General features: G+C 33.3%; 2 protein-coding genes across 2 annotated transcripts; one reads left to right on the plus strand and one right to left on the minus strand.

Moving 5' to 3' along the window:
- The first annotated feature begins 2,673 nt into the window (after positions 1-2,673).
- LOC125834342 (probable CoA ligase CCL9) lies at positions 2,674-7,027 on the plus strand. The gene is made up of 5 exons (XM_049513497.1): positions 2,674-3,215; positions 3,312-3,768; positions 3,872-4,462; positions 6,393-6,496; positions 6,609-7,027. The coding sequence occupies exons 1-5, from the start codon at positions 3,012-3,014 to the stop codon at positions 6,825-6,827; spliced, it is 1,575 nt and encodes a 524-aa protein (XP_049369454.1). The 5' UTR covers positions 2,674-3,011; the 3' UTR covers positions 6,828-7,027.
- Positions 7,028-7,251: 224 nt separating this feature from the next.
- On the minus strand, positions 7,252-10,090 carry LOC125834345 (tubulin beta-1 chain-like). Its single transcript, XM_049513499.1, has 3 exons — positions 9,642-10,090; positions 8,524-8,793; positions 7,252-8,064 (listed from the first exon to the last, which is right to left on the minus strand). The coding sequence occupies exons 1-3, from the start codon at positions 10,033-10,035 to the stop codon at positions 7,385-7,387; spliced, it is 1,344 nt and encodes a 447-aa protein (XP_049369456.1). The 5' UTR covers positions 10,036-10,090; the 3' UTR covers positions 7,252-7,384.
- Between the last annotated feature and the right edge of the window lie 2,603 nt (positions 10,091-12,693).

Here is a 12,693-nt window from a genome sequence, read left to right on the forward strand (position 1 = left end):
TACAATATTTATTTGTGAATTTTTGGCGTTAATTTTATATTTTTCCTATTTTTTATTAATCAATTACTAATATTCGGGATTTATCGAAAAAATAAAAATTTAAACAAAATTGTTGACAACGGGTCGGGTAGTTTATTTAAAAGGGGGGTTGATTTATGGGTCGGATTAGGTGTTTATGGGTTAGAATTTTTTAGGAGCATAATTGATCCCTTTCCATTTTCATATAAATGTCATGTGGTAAAGTCAAAATGACATGACAATTTCATGTGGCATTTAAAGAAATGGAAAATGAGTTGGATATGTCCAGCAGGCCAACTAACGCCCATAAGGGCATATTTAGACCAAAAGTTGGACGGCGAGGGCATGAGTGAGTCAAACTTTAAACTGAGGGTATATCTAGACCTTTTCGAATAGTTTAGGGGCATATTTGACCCTTTACCCATTAATAAAAGGAAAAATCCTTTTGGTCAGAATGGTAAATAACATATTTCACACTATTACCTTTTTGAACATTTTTACCCTTTTAACTTTAATACCTTCTAATTTTAAAAAATGAAAAAAATCAGCTTATTTTAAATTTAAAAATATATATATATTATAAACTTTTTAAATTTCTGGTCAAATTTTCTGGTCATTTAGCATTACCCTTAATAAAATAATAATTGGTACAGTAAGTTTCTCATTTTAACCCTATTAATTGATAGGATCTCAAACAGATTTATCACTACACCTTCAAAGACATTAAGTCACTCTTAATAAATTTAGGGTAAAATAGGAAACAGATAATTGTCATTTCTTGATTTGTCAAAAATAACAATTAAAAGTGAAAATTAAATTAGTAAACATTTGACAAGTAAATATGGATGGAGGAAGTATCTCTCAAAAATTTATTAAAGAGTATATGTCAATTAATATAGATATCATGATAAAAGATGAACTTTATTTACTATTTTTTGTGAGTATATAATAAAAAAGGATCATATTTAAACTTGAACTCTCACAAGTAAGTTATATTTGTCACTCATTTATACTTTTTCAACATATTTGTCTTTTTCTTCTAACTTTAGGATCATTTTTGTCTCATTCTTCTAAAAAAAGTCATATTTACACTTTTAGTTCGTTAAATCTTCATGCTTCGCCTTTATTTTTCTATGTGGAGCCCACATGTCACATTTTTTCAATTAAATCTATTAATTCATTTAAACTCTTTTAATCTATCTATCCGATCAATAAAAATTAAAATCCAAAAGTTTCATTATTCATGGTGGATATAATCTCACCACTCAAATCTCATTCAAATTAAAATTCAACTTCTATTGTTGCGATAGAATGAAAGAGTTTAAATGAATTACTCTCTCCCTAATTAGTTGTTCAATTTTTCTTTTTTACCTATCTATTTTGACAAATTGAGAAAGGATAAAAAAAAAATTACGTATTATACTCTCAATTAATTAATTTTGAAAAAGGTTGAACTTCTTGAAAATCGTAAATTTTTAATTCATTCACTTCATAATTAATAGGAGTAAAATGATTAATTCACTGTGTTAATAATTATTTTTTTAATAATATGTCAATTTAAAAGTGAACAAGTAATTAGAGACAGAAAGTAATAATCTTAATTATTTTTTTTAAAATGTGATATCTTGAGCTCAAGATGGAAAAATGAAGTTGGGATAGTTCCGTGGTGCGAAGCTGTTTGGTGGAATCCTCGTCCTTTCTCTTACTAAGACAAGACAAAACAAATTTCAACTTGCAACACTAATGAAGCCAATTCAAAGTTGCTCTTTTCAAGGAGCCTTTTGACGGATCAAACTTTTCTAAGTCCCTTTCCCTTTCATATTCACCCAATCACTTTGGCCCAATTTTCTGGCACAACTTATTTTATGATGGCGGAATTAGAATTTGAATTTTGTGTTATTTTAAAATGTTTGGAAGATATTTATATAATGTGAAAAGTAATGAAAACATGATTAAATTAGACGTGAATTATTACTTTCATCCTTAAATTATTGATAACCTTAAAAATATTCATTTAGTTGACTAACTGAATTTAAATACAATCCTAATTTTACAATATAAGTGAAATACACCCTAAATTTTCATCAAATTTAGGGGTGATACTAACACTTCTCTCGGATTTTGATTAAAAGCCCCATATTCATACGAGAGTTTGAGACAACTTGCTATATTATGTGACACATCAAAAGTGATCATGGGTATATCTAAGTTTAGTTAATCAAGTAAAGAGTGTTTTTAAGGCTATCAATAGTTTGGGGACGAAACTAATAATTTGCATCAAGTTCATGAGTGTTTTGAATACTTCTTTCTTACTCCCACTATCCCTAGTTACTTGTTCAAATTTACCTATTTTATTTGTCCCTTTTTACTTGTCCATTTTGATAAATCAAGAAAAGACAATTTTTTTTAACCTATTATACCCTCAATTAATTACTTCTTGAAAATCTTAAAATTTTAATTTATCCACTTCATAATTAATATGGATAAAATGGTCAATTCACTATGTTAATCATTGTTTTCTTAATAGGTGTATCAATTCAAAAGAGAACAAATAATTAGGAACAGGAGGAATATTTAATATTAAGAGTTGAATTCTGATTTTAATTTTTATACATGTTTAATATATTGTTTAATAAAAATACAAATATTTAAATTAAAATTATTAAATTCAGCCTAACTCGTAATATCTCCCTAGACTCCTTCTCACAATCTTTCTTCTAGTATTATGGATTCAGCGTCTAACGGACGCGAGCGAATTGAGGAAATATGCACTCTCCAAGAATTTGCCACTTGTAATTTGCCATACCTACCTTTCCTCGTCTTTACTAGATATTAGATCCTCCCTTCCTTCCTACTTCTTTGCATTTATATTGGCCGCCATTTTTTTCTCTATACTCTTTATATATGCCTTGCCAATCACAACTCTATTTTCATCTCAATTTTTTGTCTTACAACTAATTAATCTTCTTCTATTGTTTTATTTGTTGGAAAAAATGGCAACTAATTTGACGCTCACAAGGTTATTGAAACATGTTGCTGAAAAATTCCCTACCCGCAACGCAATATCTGTTTCGGGAAAATTCATTGTCACGCATGAAAGGCTACAACAACTTATTGAACAAGCCGCGTCTCAACTCGTTGCTGCTGGTATTCAGCCCGGTGATGTGGTCGCTCTCACATTTCCCAATACTATCGAGGTATATTTGCACTGTCAGTATATATAAATTAAATGATGCCGCTCTTGTATGTCCTAATTGTATAACATATAACGAATATGTGTTTTTTTTTTTCAGTTTGTGATTATGTTTTTAGCTGTGATTCGAGTTCGAGCCACAGCAGCGCCACTGAATTCAGCGTATATGCCCGAAGAGTTCGAGTTTTATTTATCAGATTCCGAGTCTAAACTGTTGTTAATTGCAAAAGAAGGAAATGAGGCAGCTGAAGCAGCGGCTGCAAAGCTCAATATTCCTCGGATTAAGGTGACTCTGCCCAATTCTGATTCCGATGTGTCTCTCAGCCCGAGTAGTCCGCTATCAGATTGTGATTTGGTTTCAGAAATTGTGAATGATCCATCCGATGTTGCACTTTTTCTACATACATCAGGCACCACCAGCAGACCAAAAGGCGTTCCCCTAACACAGCACAATTTAGTATCATCAGTGAACAATATTAAATCGGTTTACAAACTCGCTGAATCGGACTCTACAGTGATCGTGTTGCCACTCTTTCATGTTCATGGATTGATTGCAGGTAAATATGACCAAATCAATCAATTAGTACTCGTAATTCATCCAATTCATTTTGACCTTAGCAAATTTTTGAACATTTTATTAATTTGACCGTCTAATTGCAGGATTACTAAGCTCGCTTGGTGCTGGAGGATCCGTAACGCTCCCTGCTTCCGGTAGATTCTCTGCTTCATCTTTCTGGTCTGACATGATCAAGTGCAACGCCACATGGTACACCGCGGTGCCTACCATTCACCAGATCCTATTGGACCGTCATTTCAGCAACCCAGAGTCTTCTTACCCGAGACTCCGGTTCATTAGGAGTTGCAGTGCTGCTCTTGCACCATCCGTATTGGCACGGTTAGAGGAAGCATTTGGTGCGTCTGTTTTAGAGGCATATGCAATGACAGAAGCAACACATTTGATGTGTTCAAATCCATTACCAGAAAATGGTCCACATTTGCCAGGGTCAGTAGGGAAGCCAGTGGGACAAGAATTGGGGATATTGAATGAGAATGGTGTGGTACAAGGGGCTGATGAAAAGGGAGAAATTTGCATTAGGGGTCCAAATGTTACAAAAGGGTATAAGAATAATCCTGAGGCTAATAAGTCTGCTTTTCAATTTGGTTGGTTTCATACTGGAGATGTGGGATATTTGGACTCTGATGGATATTTGCATTTGGTTGGAAGGATCAAGGAGTTGATCAACCGTGGAGGTATGTCGATTTCAACTTCTTGTTAATATTCAATGTGATTTTGATTGTCTATCAAAGTGCTTCTTTTGAATGCATGATGTTAGTATTGATGTGAAGTATGAACATGCTTTCCTAGTTACATAAGCCACAAAAGTGTCATGTAACTTAATTTTAGCTGATATCTTTACCCTTCAACTTTGAGTATATGCTTAAACTTGTATAAACTTGAATAAACAGACATACATGCCGAATGTTGCATCCAATGTGGCAATTCACATCCTATGTAGCGTCCCGCCGTCCTACCCTAAGTTGCTTGGACTCGGGTGGCGATGTCCGATATGGGTGTGGATCTAGAGATCGGATCCTCTATGACCTAAATTTTCTGACTTGGGCATGCGGGTTCTGGGATTTGGCATAAAAATAGAGTTATAAAACATAAATCATGAGATATTATGTAGAGAACTCGAGGAGAAAATAATGATTAAGAGGAGAATCTTGGAAGGAGATAAAAGGAAAGGTAGTGGCAATAGAAATTTATATATACAAGGTTTTTCGTTTTCATCAATTTCAATTTATATATAAAAGGAAAGTTTTGATTATAGAAATCATTAAATCTATCCAAAAAATTTCCCTTGAATTTGGTCAAAGTATCCAAAACTGGTTGACCAAATCAGGTACGGATCCCACACCGATACCCACGTCTTGTCGACACGGGTGCGGCATCAAAAGTGAAGAGTTTGAACAACTTAGGTCCTACATGTATTATGTCACATAAAACATGTTTGTCTACTTGTTCAACTTTGTATAAAGGCAAGTTATATGGTAAGTGTCTAAGGCCAACTTTGAGCATCCTATATGCATACTCAAGTTAGATGACACGTTTATGTATTACTCATTTGGATATTAAGTTCAAACTCTTTGTACTTTAAGAAAAACTAGTTTCTCCATTTTAATTTGTTTGTCCTAGTTTTTTCTAATCCATTTAAAAAAGAACGTCTCTTTCTTCTTTTAGCAACTCTTTAGTTCTAATTTTTTACATGATATGTTTAAGACCACTAAATTAAATGGTATTTTGATACATTTGATGGGGTATCTTTAATTTAGGATCACAAGATTAAAAATAATTATTTTCTTAAACTTCATGTCAAATCAAAATAAAATCAAAAAATTAAAACAAAGGGAGTTAAATAGTGGTTTTACAGCTAAGGCTTTCCAAATATATTTTAAAAGTTTTATTCATAAAGATGTATTGGAATGAAATAAACTCAAATAGAAAGGAATAAATACCAAAGATTCATAGATGTAAGGTGGACAAATATAGGCATTAAGACATAGTTAATTGATTGATCTATTTGATAGAAAAAGTTTTGTTTCCATAGTAAATTTTATTTGAAAATATTTAAAGGTCAATGTCCCAATTGTACATAAGAAATGAAATGCATTATTGACTTCTCTTTTTAAACTCTTTTTTAAAATTCTGGAGAATATTCTAGTAGGACATTAGAATGGACCGTCTATCTATTAGTAGTATAGTATTTTTTTTTTGTATCGACTGTTTTTAGGCAAATGCGTGGTTGCCATCAAACTTGGCTTGCATCGCCCTTTTATTATTAGGTAGGATGTAACAGCTTACTTAGAGCCTTTCTCCATCGTAATTTTCATTATTTGCCCAATTTTTGGTTTGTGATATCGACATCTCCTCTTTCAACTATTCCATAATGTCTTTTTCCAAAATCTAAACATAGCTTCCGCCAGCCTGCCTTGAAAATTAAGTAGACCCTAAGGTCTCAGCAGAATAATACAAAAATGAAATTAGGAAAATGTTGAAAAGTATAAACTATATTATCATAATTAACTGCGTTCATGTTACATGTCTAAACGCTTGCTTAAACCCTTTCGACCACCTCATGAACAGTTTCTGATCTGCAATTTTCCATCTTACAATTTTCAGGGGAAAAGATATCTCCAATTGAAGTGGATGCAGTCCTTGTTTCTCATCCGGAGATTGCTCAGGCTGTTGCTTTCGGAGTTCCTGATGACAAGTATGGTGAAGAGGTAACAAAATGACCTCAATTTCTGGGGGAAAACATATCACCTATTGAAGAAAACTTCATTTTCTGCCATGCATAATATATAGTCTAATTCAGATACCCTACATGTTTCACAGATAAACTGTGCTGTCATTCCACGCGAAGGGTCAAAGATAGACGAAGGAGATGTGTTGGGATTTTGCAAGAAAAATCTAGCAGCCTTTAAGGTCCCCAAAAAGGTGTTCATGACTGATTCTCTTCCAAAAACTGCAACTGGAAAAATTCAACGACGACTTGTTGCAGAGCACTTCCTTGCACAGATCTCAACTGCGAAAGTGCCTAAGTTCGGAGCTTGAAAATAATACTATCATCTCTCAAATAATAATAATTATTAACATATGATTTTTGCTGGCAATATTATTTTTTGTAGGCACATTAAAAGTTGTTAAACACTGTTATTTTTACAATGAATTTTTGTTAAGACTTGTACAATTTAAAATGTAAGAAAGCTGTCTATAGCAGACAGTAGTAATAAACTTTACAACATATTCTGCAACTTGAACTGCTCTCTATAGCTTTTACCTGAGCTTGTTGCAATTTCCAATTTGACCACAAAGATGATAAACACGAGACAGTTATAATCAAAGTAAAAATGGTATGTTGCTCAAGAAATAAAACCATTTACCTATTCTGAAGTATTTCATCTAGAACTAGAATAGGGATCAAAAGAAAGCATCCATTAGATTTCAATATTGCAGGTATATGAAGCATTACCAACTAAAATGCAAAGGAATCAATAATTGTGCCACCAAGGTAGCCAAACAGCACAAAGTTCCAAACCACAAAACAAAAATAGAAAGCTTAACATCACTACTATATAACTGCACTCAAAATTCTCCACAGCCCGAACTCATTAAGATTCTAGTGGTTCATCCTCCTCATCTTCATAGTCATAACCTTCCTCTTCAGCTGTTGCATCTTGATATTGCTGGTACTCAGAAACTAAATCGTTCATGTTGCTTTCAGCCTCAGTAAACTCCATCTCATCCATACCTTCTCCAGTGTACCAATGCAAGAAAGCCTTTCTTCGGAACATAGCTGTAAACTGCTCACTGACCCTACGGAACATCTCCTGAATAGAGGTGGAGTTACCAATGAAAGTTGAGGCCATCTTCAGACCAGTAGGAGGGATGTCACAGACTGTTGACTTTACATTGTTAGGGATCCACTCAACAAAATAGGAAGAGTTCTTGTTCTGCACATTAATCATCTGTTCATCGACTTCCTTGGTGCTCATCTTTCCACGGAACATAGCTGAAGCAGTCAAATATCGACCATGACGAGGATCAGCAGCACACATCATATTCTTTGCATCCCACATCTGCTGTGTTAGCTCAGGAACAGTCAATGCTCGATATTGCTGCGACCCACGAGAAGTGAGCGGAGCGAATCCAACCATGAAGAAATGCAACCGAGGGAATGGGATGAGGTTAACAGCAAGCTTGCGGAGATCAGAGTTGAGTTGACCAGGGAAACGGAGACAGCAAGTTACACCACTCATGGTGGCAGAAATCAAATGGTTTAGGTCCCCAACTGAGGCAAACATCATCCATCAGTAAATAAATCAACAAAATCCATTATAGCAAGTATATTAATGATAATGATTCATGTAATAGAACTCATTTTCATGCCCCAATTTAGGACTGAGTGTGATTTCCAAACCAACTAAAGGGCAAAAAAGGACAAGCACTATTACGTAGTGATAATAAAACAGAATCATACACAATCAAAAAGTTTTTGGACATGATATTGACTGTAAAGAAATGCAAATATTCTAAAATAAGTAGTTGAATCAACTGAACAGTAATACATATAAAAATTCCAACACATAAATAAAAGAATGTCACCTCATCCTCCCTCAGCTTATTGCAATTTAATTAGTTTAAGTCAAGAATAGATGATAAAACTAACACAACATGAAAATTTAACACACAACTATCAGGATGCATTTAGTAAGAAAAAAACAGCTAACTGAGAAGAGGTGCAACTTACAGCTTGGAGTAGTAAGTTTGAGAGTTCGGAAGCAAATGTCATAAAGAGCTTCATTATCCAACACCATACACTCATCTGCATTCTCAACAAGCTGGTGAACAGAAAGAGTAGCATTATAGGGCTCAACAACTGTGTCTGAAACTTTGGGGGAAGGGAACACAGAGAAAGTAAGCATCATTCTATCTGGGTACTCCTCCCTGATCTTAGATATAAGGAGTGTTCCCATTCCTGATCCAGTTCCACCTCCTAAAGAGTGAGCAACCTGGAAACCTGAAACCAAAACAAAATCCATATTCATTTGCTTAACATATCAGATTACTAACAAGTTGAAAAGGTATTTTACATTGAGCTCAAAATGCTTTCACAAGATGTAAGAAAAAGGTAGCCAGCCCAATCTTTTACTCATTTAGAGGGCACCAGAACAAATCAAATTTAGATCATGGACTCTCATTCAAGCAGGGTCTGAGTTGCCAAACTTCAAATTGCATTCATGTACTTTGTTATGGACCAAAAATAAGAGATAAACCAAGCAAAGAGGTTTCAAGCAATTGCAGCAACCATGATCATATAGCCATTAGGAGATACAATATTCAACCTGAATACATTTTTAAGTACCATATAACTCAATTATTTTCAATAAACTAGCATATTTGCCAAATAGACACAGATATTATTTGCTGAATGAAAGTTGCTTTAGTAAAAAATTGAACTAAAACACATTGTCCTTCATACGCGCAAACAAAGAAACCTAAGTTCACATCAAAGCGCTCATTCAAAGAGATACTGTATCTCTAAACTCCAAGAAAATGCACTCCTGAAGCACAATAAACAATCTATTTCAAATTACTAGAGATAAATATACATAATAACAAAACACCACCAGAATGAAAGTGTTCTGTGACATTTCACTCAATTGTTCACTATAAGCAGCGGATTGATTTAGTAAAATCGAATTCAAACGCGATGACTTTAATAAACACTAATCCTACCAGAAATTCAAGAAATCAAAGAGGACACATAAAACATAACGACTGAAACATGTATAAAAAAAACTAAACAGTGAAATTGTTAGATCAAGGGAATTGACTCTACTAGACTTGCGTAGACTTGTCAAGTACCTTGTAAACAGTCACAATTCTCAGCCTCCTTCCTCACAACATCAAGCACCGAGTCGATAAGCTCCGCTCCCTCAGTATAATGTCCCTTCGCCCAGTTGTTACCAGCACCTGACTGGCCAAAAACGAAGTTATCAGGCCTGAAAATCTGACCATAAGGTCCAGATCTGACACTATCCATAGTTCCTGGCTCCAAATCCATGAGGACGGCGCGTGGAACAAACCTTCCACAGCTTGCTTCATTGTAGTACACGTTCAGTCGCTCCAATTGAAGATCACTGTCTCCTTGATACCTTCCGCTGGAATCAATGCCGTGCTCGGCACAGATAACTTCCCAGAACTTAGCTCCGATTTGGTTTCCACATTGACCTCCTTGAATGTGCAAAATCTCACGCATTCTTGCTGATGAACTTTGGAGTGACTTTTTGTAGGAGAGAGGGTATAGGGTTTAACTGGTGAAGAGAGAATTTGATTTTTGGGGAAATGCCACACAGAAGAGGGAGAGTATATATATTGGAGAGTCGCGAGTTAACGGAGCTTCTTCGCCGTTAACTGTAACCATGTCAGAAATTTTTTGTTTTAGGGGATATTATATCATATTTTATTTTAGTCTATTTTAAAAAAGAATAATCTTTTTATTTTTGCAGTATTTCAATTTCACCTTTTTATCGTGACATTTTTAACACCATAAAATTAAAATATATTTTGATATATTTAATATAAATTTAATTTAAAACCTTGAATATTTTTTTTACTTAATTGTGTGTCTAAGAGTATTTGTTTAAAAATAAAGAAGCTGGGATATCAGAATCATGGCGCTTGTATAGGTGTTGTATGTACGCAGTAATTTATAACGTGAAAGATGGCACGTGATTAGGAAACACGTCATATACTTTTAAATAAAAATCTATTTTTCCATAGTACGCAGATATTTAGGGATCGAAACAAATACTACTACCTTGTAGAGTTGTATCCTAGATAGATAAAAATAATAATCTCCAGATTATTATTATTATTTTATATTTGGTTTAAGGGTTGTTTTTTCATATCATAATAGTTGTAGTAACTTTAGTTTGCGTTGTTATGCTTTCAATAATTTTGTCTTCATTTTTTACTCTCGTTATTTTCTTCGTCAAAATTATATTATATTATTTTAATTGAATTGAAGATCTATCAAAATTCTCTTCAATATAAAATAAGATTTGGGTACACATGACATTATTCTTATGCATAATGGCTTTGAGAATTGTCATTTTATATTAGGGGAATTGTGAGTGACGGCGTTTGACGTAACCATGTGGACTGTGGAGAGGGTGGCCTACATATATAGATCCCAAACTTGGTTTTCACTCTTAACAACTGGAAAATGAAAAGGACTTTTGTCAGAACAATCCCCATGTTGCTTGTTGCAATGCCAACTCTCATAGAGAGATGACAAGGAGTAATCAACTAGGGCCCATTCATCACCAACATGGATTGTGGTATACTGGTGGGAGTGATTCACCCTTAACCAGAGATCTCGGGTTTGAGCCCTGGATATGGAGAAAATTTTGTTGAGAGCTCCACCCCCAAATAGGCCCTACAGAGCACGATTCGGATTTAGTCGAAGCTTCAATGTGGACTCCAAACACTAGATGGAAAACAAAAAAAAAAGGCTCATCCATCATTAAACATTTGTCATGAAGCAAACAATTCTCTCTCTCCCTAATTTGGTAACCCCTTATTTAAGCAAAAATTAAATTACTTTCTCTCATTTGCATAAATTTTTTTCATATCCGATTAAATTTAGATTTATGTGAGAAGTCTTGTATGAAAAGATAAAGCGTTTTTTAATAAAAAGCGATAATGTATTTAGGAGATTTGAACTCCAAACTTCTGGCTAAGAATAATTCTTATGCATATTATATACACAACAAAACCACTTCACGCTTCTTTTTTATTACACACCTTATCCTCCAAATATGAGTGCGTAAAATATCAGGGCAGACTCTATGGTAGGTCAGTATGTCTCCCAAAATTTATCAAGAACAAATTAAGTGTTATAAACAGTATGACATGTTGTTATATGTTCTCTTTGTGTAAAAAAAAAAATCTAGTTTGATTTAACAGGGAGTTTAAAAAAAATTGTGGTCCTAAATTAAAATTATGTCACGTGAATAATTGAATTTTTTTTTGTAAACAGGCTTAAAAGAAAAATAAATCATTCTTTTTTAATCGGAGGGGGAGGAGTATTGATTTATTCTCTTTTAATCTTTTTCAGAAATCAAAAAACATTATTTTGTACTCTCTTTCTTCAAAAAAACTCCTTTTTGTATATATATAATAATTTTTTATATTGTTACAACTGTTTACTTGGTTTTATGATTAGTTAGTTGTTAGTTACTTTCCAAAAAATCATGTGTTTCAAAAAATTAGCTCATTATCAATTCATCTTTATAGTTGATTGGTTACCAAACAAACTATTAGTTTATCGCTTATCCAATATTTTTCAATAGATAATTAGAAAATAGTTTATGAGACAACTTTAATTTCTACATAACTTCTTGGAGGAAGAATTCATGTACTACTTAAAGAAACATTTCCTCAATAAAATGTTATATAGAGGTGGTTAATGGTTATATTATTTTAAACTTTTGGATAATGATGATTTGCATAATTACTTAATATAGTATTAAAGCTAGCTTGTCGAGTTCACTAGTTAGAGTCCCACCATCACCTATCAATAAAACGTCTCCATGTTCTTAATCAATGAAGATTGAAAGCACATATAAATATAAATTAGAAACCTAATAAATTTTCCACTTTTTAATAGTTTATTAAGAGTCACTTGGTCGGAGGTATTAGAAAATAATCATATATATAATTTGATAGTTTTTATCCTTCGTTTGGTTTGCATTTTCGTTTTCAATATAACTTTAAAATATTTTGGTTGGTGAACAGACTACACAAATATTATAATGTCATGTTTATAAATGGAAATTATATAATGACGAGATTATTTAGTAAATATAATTTTATTTTTCATAAATGTTTGGTTCAGTGGATTACATAGGAT

This window comes from Solanum verrucosum, unplaced genomic scaffold, assembly GCF_900185275.1.
Source record: "Solanum verrucosum unplaced genomic scaffold, falcon-dt-bn FXZP01000279.1, whole genome shotgun sequence".
NCBI classification, from domain to species: Eukaryota; Viridiplantae; Streptophyta; class Magnoliopsida; order Solanales; family Solanaceae; genus Solanum; species Solanum verrucosum.